General features: G+C 39.0%; 1 protein-coding gene across 5 annotated transcripts; it reads right to left on the bottom strand.

Moving 5' to 3' along the window:
- Window positions 1-4,288: 4,288 nt before the first annotated feature.
- On the bottom strand, window positions 4,289-11,813 carry si:dkey-93h22.7 (Fc receptor-like protein 5). 5 transcript variants are annotated; one of them, XM_031574910.2, is made up of 12 exons: window positions 11,570-11,813; window positions 11,432-11,461; window positions 10,929-11,237; window positions 10,432-10,710; window positions 10,031-10,303; window positions 9,352-9,651; window positions 8,859-8,957; window positions 6,571-6,592; window positions 6,355-6,418; window positions 6,215-6,274; window positions 5,959-6,046; window positions 4,289-4,598 (listed from the first exon to the last, which is right to left on the bottom strand). In XM_031574910.2, the coding sequence occupies exons 1-11, from the start codon at window positions 11,604-11,606 to the stop codon at window positions 5,996-5,998; spliced, it is 1,524 nt and encodes a 507-aa protein (XP_031430770.1). In that variant the 5' UTR covers window positions 11,607-11,813; the 3' UTR covers window positions 4,289-4,598; window positions 5,959-5,995. The 5 variants fall into 5 exon arrangements, 4 of the variants coding, with proteins under 4 accessions (XP_031430770.1, XP_031430772.1, XP_031430773.1 ...); XM_031574912.2 differs by having other exon boundaries at window positions 6,355-6,409; window positions 11,570-11,812; XM_031574913.2 differs by having other exon boundaries at window positions 9,442-9,651; window positions 11,570-11,812.
- Between the last annotated feature and the right edge of the window lie 427 nt (window positions 11,814-12,240).

The raw sequence follows: 12,240 nt of genomic DNA, 5'->3' as shown, positions 1-12,240 counted from the left end.
TGGACACATAAGAGATTATTGGACGAGAGATTTACAGATTTCCACTTATTTGTACAATTTCTTTAAGATTTTCATTTACTGTACATATTTTATTTTAAGAAATACTACACTGCTACAGCCACACTATCAGATCGACAGTTATCAGATAGGCTTTTAGCAACTTAAAAGGCTTTTTTGGATTTTGATTTCATATTTGCGATGAAAACATGTGTATTATGTATTTTAGAACTGAAATTACCATAGTTTCCAATTCGGCCTCCACTCTGGGACAGCACGTTGATCTGAAACAGACAAAAACACAACGTTGACTTTGAGGATAGGTGAGCCGAAAGACCTTAGTTTAAAATCATTTGATTTGGAGACATTCTATAGGGCTGTTAAGGGCCGCCAAGTCCAATTGAAGGCCAAAGTAGTCATTCCTGTGCTCTGTGGTTACCATAGCTACTCTAGTGAGGTGAGGCCATCATGTGAGGCCTCATTTTCATGTGCAGCTTCAAGAAGGCGGCATGAACACAATTGTAAGTATGGAAACAACACCACACACACACACACACACACACACACAATGACACACATTCATTGCGTTTGGAGAAAAGCAGCGTAGCACAGCTATTACTATGGCAACAGTGATAATAAGCAGAGCATGCAGGTTATTCCCAACAACGTGATTCCCAACAACGTGATTGGTTCTTAATAATACAGGGCAGGACTTCCAGTTACAAATCCGCTATGTTTAGTGTTACTGATTCGCTCCTATTTAAATAATAAATTGATCTTTATATTTTGATATTTTATAATTGATATTTTTTTTTGCTTACCTTGTTTTCCATCAGAAATTGAAGATGAGGAGCACCAGCAGTGGTAATTCGTATCCAGGCGACTGCATGCTTTCATGTCGGGCTACTGATGCAACTTTAAGATCAACGTTTGTTTTGGTGATGCATTTGCCTTACCTGATGCCCCGGCACGTGCATTAAGAACATTAGGCCGCAAAAGCATTCTGCAGCACCACAGAAAGTTGATGTTGTATTTATAATAATAACAATTATTATTATTATTTAATTTGAATAGCAAATATTTTTCTTATATTCTTCTGTAATTTAGCCTTGGGACAGTCCAGGACCATTCAATGCAAACCATTGATAAAAATAAGACGTTCCAAATTGAACGCGATGTGTAGCTGTTTCGATCTTTCCCCGACATCTTGAAGACATAAGTGTGCTTCCTGCGCTATTTTATTATAATTAGACCACACATTGGCATTGTGTGTGATTCTGCAGTGAATGCTTTGGTCTGCTATAAAAAAATATGTAAATAATGTTGCACATCAGCAACCGCTTACAATAAAAGACTAAATGATATTCCAAGTTTAGTGAAGTCAATGATTTGTTAAATCTGTACAGATGTTTCTGCAGATGAGAAAATGTATGACGATGTGGCACGGTGGCTCAGGTGCTTGCACTGCCGCCTCACAGCAAGAAGGTCATGGGTTCGATTGCCGCATGGGGCGCTGTTGGCTCTGGGGGGCAGGTCCTCCCCAGACCTTCAGTGCTCAGGTGGGCTATCTCCCGGGCCTTTCTGTGTGGAGTTTGCATGTTCTCCCCGTGTTCACAAGGGGTTTCCTCCAATAAGAACCCCAACAGAAAAAACATGCTAAAGAACAGAACACTCTCCTGTCCGTCCCTGACCAAGACGCTCGGTTCACTTGGTCCCCGGGCGCTTAAAAGCTGCCCTGGGGTCCTGGAGGAAGGACAGTCCGGGATGGGAAAATGCAGAGCAGAAATTCACAGCGACCTCAGGCCTGTGTGTGTGTGTGTCCTGTGTTGCCTCCATATATCCACGTGTGTGTTGCAGTGTGTCGCTTGTCCCATTAAAATCTGACTATTATTATGAAGTGCAAATTAATGATATAGATTGCCTGTGTTTAAGTGCTGGGATGCAACCAAAAAGTGCTTGGTTGAAATTCATGTAGCCTACATGTGTAGTTGTCACCTGCAGTCGGTTCCATTTCTGGAAATAAAACATTCAATCTCTTCCCAGGATGGTTTGTTGGGAAAGCAGGCCGTACATTCTACCTCTGATTGGAAAAGTGTCCTTGTGTGAATAGAGACCTGACAGGTTTTGTTCTAACCTTTGTTTTTACTACGAATTCCATTTCAGAGAAAACAAAGAACGGATGATTAAACTGGCTTGGTTATTGAGTAGCGCGCTCGCACACTCAATTTGATGTCAATTTGATTAGAAAATAAAACATTTGCCTAATTTAATGTGACTTCTGGTATAAACCATGCCAACATCAGGTATTCTATAGGAATACAGATACAAATACAAATAATTGTGTTGGTTAAACAGATACAGATAATGATGTCTCTGTACACCTGTAATATTTAGTATCCATAGGAAGCACAAGTTCAATGTCATTTCAGTCCCTGAATAGATTACATAGGACTAGAACAGATTTAATGAGTCAAAGTTGTTCTATTCCTATACTTTAAAACAAATTGTCCAAACATTAACCGTTGGAAACTGTTTTTTACGATCTTCATGTGATTGTTATTCAATACTGTGCAAAGTTTCATAACGATAGAATGACAGGAAGTAGTGGTTGCTGTGCATTTAATTTCAGTTTACATATTACATAGTTCATGGTTGATGTTGTCCAAACCTTGATTTTATGTCAAGATGATGATACCTTAAACAGTTTTCCTGATTTCTCTAGATTGGCTGCACCAAATTCAACACACGACCCCTTATTTTAAAGATAATAAACTGTACACTTAGAATATCCAATTAAACATCTTTCATTTTCTGACAAACTGGACTGATTTTTGTCATGTCACATATGTGATGAGTTGTCAAGAATCAGAGTTCAAGATTAAATGAATGATTTGCTCAATCGGATTTGAGGACTAAGGTCACCTGTATTAGTCTGCAGTCAACAAAAACAGTCAACTAACGATGCTTTCTTCCTAATCAAGCAGTTCACTTCATAACAGCTCAAAAACAGTCAACTAACGATGCTTTCTTCCTAATCAAGCAGTTCACTTCATAACAGCTCAAAAACAGTCAACTAAAGATGCTTTCTTCCTAATCAAGCAGTTCACTTCATAACAGCTTCAGAAAATTCAAACTATAAAGGTGATGACCAAACAGTCCAAAATCAACAACTATACCAGCTCACTTACCATCAAAGAACAGAATGTTGACCATGACCATCCAAATGTGTGGGAGTGTAACTGGCCCATAGGTCTCCATTTGAGGCTGTTTTCTGTTGTTTGTTGTGGAGATAAGCTACTGAGTATGAGCAGCCCTGAGGATTGCATGATTCACTATAACCAAGAGGGAAGTAAGCTGTAGCAGAGATGCCTTTACTTCCCCATCCTAGCTAACTGACTTGTTGGGTAGTGCACAATCCATGCCAAAAGCCTTTGACCAAAACATTTAACAAAATGTGATGCCCAACTCAGACAAGCTGCCTAGGCAGCAAAAGTCTCCCAAAGATGAGGCACCCTACTCAGGCAACCTACTCAGCAAATACATTGACTACTGGTCTTCTACTGGTGGCATATTTTAGGGGTCCAAGCCGAAAAGCTGCTGGAATCTAATTGTTTTTATTTTCATTATTGTGGGACAGAGAAGCACAGCTGCAGAATCCCTACTGCAATTGTTCTGATTTTTAGGGGTCCAAAGTTGTCGTAGAAATGTTCATATGTCAATCAGTTTCAATTATACGAGCCAATCAACTTGTATCAATATGCCTCATTTTCACAAAACTTAATACGTACGATCTGTACGACATTGCATCCTTAAGAACATTGGAACCTGGCTATCTGCCCTGTTTTGGCAGAGTTATATCTCTAGTTTGTGTTTTAGATCTTCTGTGTTTTTGACTTTCACTTCCTGGTTTTTTTCAGCTGGATCTTCTGTATTTTGGTAAATAAAGACACAACCTTTTTCTAAGATCTGCACTTGGGTCCTACCTTTTCTCAGCGTGTTAAACACCTTTTTGGCAATCCAGCAGCCCAGGTTCAATCCCTGACTCCTGACAACATTTAAAGCTATTCCCTGCAGAGCAAGAGCTTGTCCTGTGGATTGTTCGTCACTGTTTCATTCCACCATCTCCAAATCTGAACAGTTCTGTTAGATGCTTTTGATGCAAGTGAGCTCCCCTAAAGTTGCAGAGTGTAGCTCACTTTTACACCCCTGTGTACATTTGTTGACAAGCTGAAGGATATGAAACAGGCAAAGACAACGGCAGCCAAAGAAACATGTAGACTGACAAGGTAGATTAATATCACAAGATTGGACACAAATGTATTTATTGTGACATCAGAAAAGTAAACATAATCAAAGATTAACAAAAAAGAATGACATGTGAAATATGTGTAATCTAATAAAATGTATGTGTAATCTAATAAAATGTTGTTGGTGACATGCTTAATATACATTGGGCAGTGTAATTATTACAAGCTAGCTGAGTTTTTTGAAGGTTGCAAATTTCCAAGTTTTATTGGCATGAGATTGACGAAGACTGATCACATTTTTGACACAAAATTAATTCATTTGGATCCAAGAGTGCGTTCGATGATTTTGGGCATCTGGAAAAACAACAAATCTCTGTGAGACAGGGATGACACCGATTGTCATATTCTTTCATAAATAACATTGTCAGTGATGTTCATGATGAAAAACTAGTGATTTGACAACTTTACTAACCCAGCCAAACATCAAGCAAGTGCAACACAAGACATAGCAAAACAGCTTCTAAGTTATCAGTCCAACAGAAAGAAGGCCAGCTCAGCATCTGACTTGCATCCTTCTTTCTCTCGCCAACGAGTAACAGCCAATCCGAGATTCTTGCCCGGTTACTCTCTCTTTTTCCCTTCCTTGCTTCCTCCAACAACGTCTTTCTCTGTTTCTTCATCCCCTCTGCCATGATGTCCATACAGAAAATACTGCGCCAGCTTCCTCTTATAGCTTGCAGCTGGGTCTAGTTGATGTTGCGTGAGGTGGTGACATAAAGCATTACGGAGTTCTCGCAAGAGGTCTCCCGCCCTGTACCCTAAAGTTACATGTTACAGTGCAATACCAGGCGCACTAGGCGTGGTTATTTTAAGGTAAAACTGTTACATAATGTAACTTTTAAAGCACTGAAATAGCCACTTCCAATAGTCAACCACATCCACAACTTAATTCAAATTCTCTGCCATGTTATGTTGGACCAAATCACAAGCTAAGATATGTGTCTTAAAAATTAGATTTATGTGTATATTGGTTCATAGTCTATAATGCTACTGGCTGCTATCCAGACAATTTAGTTTAATACTAATCAGGCTCACCGCACTTCGCACTACACAATGTCACACTTGCCTATTTACGTGTTATTTTACTAAATGTTCTTATGCAGGTGCATGCCCCCGGACCCCCTTAGCTTCCTCAGGTTCACAATTGTATGCTTATATAAAGGTTTGAACCGCCAGCGCCATTGGAGCTCAATACCCAGCCAGCACACATTCTGATGAAAAAATATATATGCACAGAACTGTCGCTTTAGCTAAAAGTGTCTGCTAAACGGGTAAATATTTGCTAAATGAAGGGATATAGAAGGCAGAATACCTTGTCAGTAAGAGTTATAAGAAGGTTTTTGCTGGCTTGGCATGTGCTTAGTGCATAGTTGGCTATGTGTCTTTGGAGGAATAGAGGTGACAGTTGTCCAGAGGTGGATGGCAGTAAGGTAAGGGTACGGGGGCGTGACGCAGTCCACTTGAAATGCAGTTCTGTCTGATCTTCCTTTTGTGCCAGGTCTTATGCATCTATAATCACATAGTAACTAGATACTATGAGCCATCATATCCGTCAGTATGCACAATACCCATTCCAAACATGATTTTGACACCCCCACCCCCACCCACACCCCCACCCCCACCCCCACCCACTCAGTCATCCATTGGCACTCACATTAATGAGGAGTTCTCTGCTGCCTCTTCTATACCGATCAGTTCCAAGGCTCCTCTATTTCAGGCCATTCATCCACATACTCCCCTTCCTTTTGCAAAATAGGACAAGAAACAAGAAATTATGGTTAGATAAGAAAGACAAGAAATTATGGTTAGACAAGAAAGACAAGAAATTATGGTTATGTACAGTGATCTTTCGTGTCATAATCTCAGTCAAAACTGCTAATCTTTTATGTAAAGTGCAATCCATTTTTTACCAGATCATCAGCCCCCACTTCTTTGGCCACAGATGTATTTTCCCCGCAGTCCTTGTTGCCCTGTGGAAAATGAGAGGTCTTAAAGCAGCACAATGACCTGTGATATTATATATATGGATTTAATCCAAATCAGATCTTACTTCAGAAATGCACGTTGCTTTCATATCATCCATCTCTGTTGATCTCCCATTTTGTCTTGAAAGCCGTATATGTTTCAAATGAAAGGAAATAAACAAAATCACGCACATAATTCCAAAACACTTAGAAACAGAAATTGTTGGCTATCAAGTTCCAATTGCTTGTATGTTTTCAACAGAACATTATTTTAAAATGTTAATACCAACAACACGGCTTACTTGTCAGGATTATGCTTCCACTCTGTAAGGAAAACAAATGTCACAAATATGATAGTTTAAAAGGTTGCTGCTTGCTTAATGATCATTTTAGTCAGTGAAATGAACATTGTGACATAGACACACTTTTGATATTTTAGCGTTTTGTTCAATGTGTACATAATTCTGTGTAGTTCGAAGTGAATCGTTTGATGCATTATGCATAACTATCACACCTCTGTTGTGTTATGCGAACTACATTCAATTACATCATAACAAGACTATAGACTCTAAACCATGCTTCCATAACGCAGGCTAGATTCTGTATGCATGTGATAAATGATAGGTTTGCATATATGGTTACTTCAGATGTGTGTGTCAAAGGACATGAGTATTTAAACATTAAAGGTTTGTTAGTTTGTGTATGGAAGGTTTTAAACATTAAAGTTTTTAAACATTAAGAGACAGACAGTTGTTTGTGTATGGACGGCAGTGGTATTAGCAGAACACAGCTGTGGGACTGAAACAGGTACATTTAGCAACTGATCTACACTTGCACAAATCAGATTGGTTAATCTCAGCCTGTTCAGATACCTTTACACTTGATGGGATAATATGCGATATTGAGTACAGTATTAAGGCAGTGAAACTCATAAGAGGCGTCATTGTTTTCACAAATCAGTATGGATCTGTACCAGGTGAGTGTACGACATCTGAGGTGGACATCTCACAAATCAGATGGGTTCATTTGAAATAATTCCAATAGACTAGACAGTTAATTGGTTACGTAGAGCACTTTAGGTGATCCCCTATCCTAAAAGGTGATATGTGAATATACCAGGGATGGACAGTATTTTTAATACGCGTATGTAAAAGATGTATTTGAAATACAGAATAGTATTTTGTAATTTGTACTTGCTAGCCTTGTAAAATGGTTATGTAATTTGTATGAAAATAGTATACTGTAATATATAGTATAAATAGTGTAGTTATAAAGTTCTATCAATATATTTGGAGAATGGAAAATGGGGGCAGATCCCCAGAGGTACACCATTAAAGCCCCATAATGCCAGAATTGGTATTTTTTGCTACAGAGCTCCGCCTAAAGTTCACTTTTCCACCACTGTCGTAAATACAAATAGCACTTTGACACCCCCTAATGGACAGTGGTACACGCGATTTGTTGACAAGCTGAACCGGCAAAGACAAGACCAGAAGACAAAGAAGCATATTGATTGACTAGGTAGAGTAATATTACAAGATTTTACACAAATAGTTTAATTTATTGTGCGTCGGAGATGAACTTGAGCAGATTTGTGCATTGAACATCATGCAGTAGGGGGCGCTACTCAAATAAGTCATAATGAGCTAAGGACATGCGCCTCCTAGAGGCCAACTTGCCATAAAAATTATAGATAGATAGACAGACAGACAGACAGACAGACAGACAGACAGACAGACAGACAGACAGACAGATAGACAGACAGATAGACAGATAGATAGATAGATAGATAGATAGATAGAATGATAGATAGATAGATAGATAGATAGATAGATAGAATGAATGATAGAATGAATGATAGATAGATAGATAGATAGATAGAATGAATGATAGAATGAATGATAGATAGATAGATAGATAGATAGACAGACAGACAGACAGACAGACAGACAGACAGACAGACAGACAGACAGACAGACAGATAGACAGACAGATAGACAGATAGACAGATAGATAGATAGATAGATAGATAGATAGATAGAATGATAGATAGATAGATAGATAGATAGATAGAATGAATGATAGATAGATAGATAGATAGATAGATAGAATGAATGATAGAATGAAAGATAGATAGATAGATAGATAGATAGATAGATAGATAGAATGAATGATAGATAGATAGATAGATAGATAGATAGATAGATAGAATGATAGATAGATAGATAGATAGATAGATAGATAGATAGAATGAATGAATGATAGATAGATAGATAGATAGATAGAATGAATGATAGAATGAATGATAGATAGATAGATAGATAGATAGATAGAGACAGTAGATAGATAGATAGATAGATAGATAGATAGATGGATGGATGGATGGATGGATGGATGGATGGATGGATGGATGGATGGATGGATGATAGATAGATAGATAGATAGATAGATAGATAGATAGATAGAATGAATGATAGATAGATAGATAGACAGATAGATGTTAGTATGCTGTATAGTAATGAAAGTCTACTATACTACTGCACTTCATTTATTGTTAAAGGGGCTGATTTTAAGAATGAAGTGGACTCACTGTATATTCCATAAAAACAGCAACCCGTCAGGACCGTTACTAAGAAGAAGAAACATCCAAACACCACAGCCACCACCATCACTGGCAGTCGGTTGGATGCTAAAGAAAAAGAAAAAAAAGAAGAAGAAAATCTATGGATACAGTACCAGTAAAGTGTTTCTATTTAGTCAATAAGGTGATTTGACAAATTCAACCAAACTCGTTTACACACAGAATCTGATATGTCATCTACTTCAATAAGTGCAAAGGTCAAAAGTAGAGTCAGAATGAAGCACACACACTTGATATAACAGAAACATTCATTCACCTTCCTTACTGATGAATCTCCTCTGACTGGACACACTTGATGTAACAGAAACATTCATTCACCTTCCTTACTGATGAGTGTCCTCTGACTGGACACACTTGATATAACAGAAACATTCATTCACCTTCCTTACTGATGAGTCTGCTCTTACTGGACACACTTGATATAACAGAAACATTCATTCACCTTCCTTACTGATGAGTGTCCTCTGACTGGACACGCTGATATCTTTGTCAAAGCTGTTAAAAGCCTCACAGTGGATTTCTCCAGACATACTTGGGTTGAGGTCAACCAAGAGGGTTGAATTATCTTGGGACCAGACCCAATGTGAAGGTCCTCTCATGGTCAGTGGGACGTTGTTGAGGAACCATCTATAGAGGGGAAGTGTGCCCCTCTCCACCTGGCAGTGGAACTGCAGCCTGATGACCTGGAAGTTGTCATCCATGATGCGTTCATAAGTCATCACTAAGGCCCCGCCCACTCTTACTGTAAAACAGTCAAGGGACATCAGACACAGACGGGTCCGTTCAGTAGAATCAGGTAATGCATTCTCCCCTGGTTACAGTAGAATCAGTTAATGCATCCTCCCCTGGTTACAGTAGAATCAGGTAATGCATTCTCCCCTGGTTACAGTAGAATCAGTTAATGCATTCTCCCCTGGTTACAGTAGAATCAGTTAATGCATCGTCCCCTGGTTACAGTAGAATCAGTTAATGCATTCTCCCCTGGTTACAGTAGAATCAGTCAATGCATTCTCCCCTGGTTACAGTAGAATCAGGTAATGCATTCTCCCCTGGTTACAGTAGAATCAGTTAATGCATCCTCCCCTGGTTCCAGTACTAAATGATGTGTAAAGAATGCCTACCTGCTTCTAGACGCATGGGAGAGCTGTGTTGAGGTGTTTTCCCATTCGAGGCTTGACACATCAATTCGCCCATGTGTTGATCTAAATCTATGGGAACTAGGAATGTTGCGTTGAGGTGCTCAGTGTTTTGTTCATCTATTCCTTCGGAATTGTTAAACAGTGCAAAGGTTATGGGTGGTGTTCCTCCGACAGATCTACATACGACCTGAGCCCAGTAGTGTCCGTCTCTTTCTTTCACTACAGTGAACGAGACCTTCACCTCTCGGGGAATCTCTGGGGAAAGCATCGTAGATCACAGAAAAATGTAAAACAGATTTAAGACTCACCAAGACTCATGTAATTAGAAAGCAATTAAAAGCAATATAATATAAATAAAATGTTCAAAACATTCAACAAATTACCTTTGATGGTGATGCTTGTGCTGCTGTTGGATGTGTAAATTGAAGTGTTTTCCACAGCATTGGATGCGAAGCAGACATAGTCTCCACTGTCAGTGATAGTGGTATTGTGAACGCTCATGGTGTTTTGTGCTATTCCGTCTACCACTGGTCTTCCATTGAAAAACCATGTGTATGAAACATGGCTTCCTTTGGTTATGCTGCATGAGAGTCTCAGTGTTGTCCCCTCAAAAAGCTCATGAGGAGACGGGTCGGAGCGAACGTGAGCCCCCTCCACCGGCTCTGAAACACAAAACCATAGATCTATATATTTAAATAAATGAGCTGAAGAGTCTCCATTCATGTTCAAAGTATTGTCACGCGTTACGATGGATTGTTGCATTCATTGATTGTAAAACATTCATATGGGCTAACAATTCATTTAAGGTCACACCAAATTAGACTTTCAGATATTTGTGCTATGTGAAAGATTTCAGACCACACAGAATTTTTGTACTTACCTATCACAGCTAGGTAGTGGTGGCTACTGTACGTAGGCATTACCTCTGAGCGGTTCTGCACACTGGCCTTACAGTAGTAATAACCTTCATGAGTAGGTTTGATCCAGACTGGGAATTTTGCCTCAGGCTGATCATTATCAAGAGTGCTGAACATGCCTTTTGACTGAGTGTCATTCACTTTGTAGAGTTCATAGAACAGGTTTCTGTCGTCATCTCTGTCTCTTTCCACCATACAGTGGAAATCCACAATGCTTTTCCTGAGAGCAGTTGCAGGGCCACGGAGTATAGGGTTCCGAAGTCTGAATGCATCTAAATACACAAGGACTTTACTCATGTATAGAAGTACACAAGGACTTTACTCATATATTTATTAATATTAATGAATTTACAAATATATACAAATAACATGCATTTCTTCATGGTATTATTTCATAACCACATTACTAGAGAGCCTAATTATTGTTGAGGGTGGTACAGGACAACCAAAATATGTGAAAACTTACTGGAATCCTGACATATGCAACAGGAAACAGCTACGGGACAAATACAATCAATGATATTAACGGTAGAAATGAGATAAATAAGCAGGAGATAATTGTAGTGCATCTATGAAAGGATTAAATAATGTGCATTATCCTTACCCAGAAATACTGTCACCACTTGAAGACAAGCCATCATCAGCTCAAGTCTAGAACTATATTTAGATGTCTTCTGCTCTGAAGTACGAGTGTGTGTATGCACTACGCCCTGCTGTTTTGCACATAAACTGCCCTTTCCAGTAGTTCATCAGTCTCTCTCCATTTTACCAGATGAAATGTTTTAAGAGGCAGAGGGTTCCATTTCCTGTCGTCAGCTCTTTGGCAGTTAACCCACACCCTTGTCCCTCCTTCTTTATCTAGGTGGACGCTAAAACGTCTTCACATCACCATCACCAATGTGTGTGAGAAAGATAAAACATATTCACATTTCTTCAACACCTCTTTTCACTCTCGTGGGAGACTTGCTAGTTTAGTCTCTCAAGTGAATTTCTGCATCTTGCCACTGTATTCTTTTGCAGTCACTTGATACCCTGTGGTGTTGAAACTGTTGTCAGTGACATGAATAGCATTCATCTTGATACAAAATGATCTGCAGTTAGTCGGAAGCATACAATAATCTTGGTCCCAAACCATGACAAAACACAAGGACTTTGCATTCTGGTGGCATTGGCATATTCACTGACATAGTTATTTACTTCTGAGACATAATAATGTTGAGTCTCCATAGTTATCCATAGTTTGGTGCTGTTTGAACTGCAAGAAATGCACTTACT

This window comes from Clupea harengus, chromosome 10 (genome assembly GCF_900700415.2).
Source record: "Clupea harengus chromosome 10, Ch_v2.0.2, whole genome shotgun sequence".
Classification (NCBI taxonomy): Eukaryota; Metazoa; Chordata; class Actinopteri; order Clupeiformes; family Clupeidae; genus Clupea; species Clupea harengus.
Note: the sequence above shows the minus strand (reverse complement) of the source record. Positions and strands in the feature narration are given on the sequence as shown.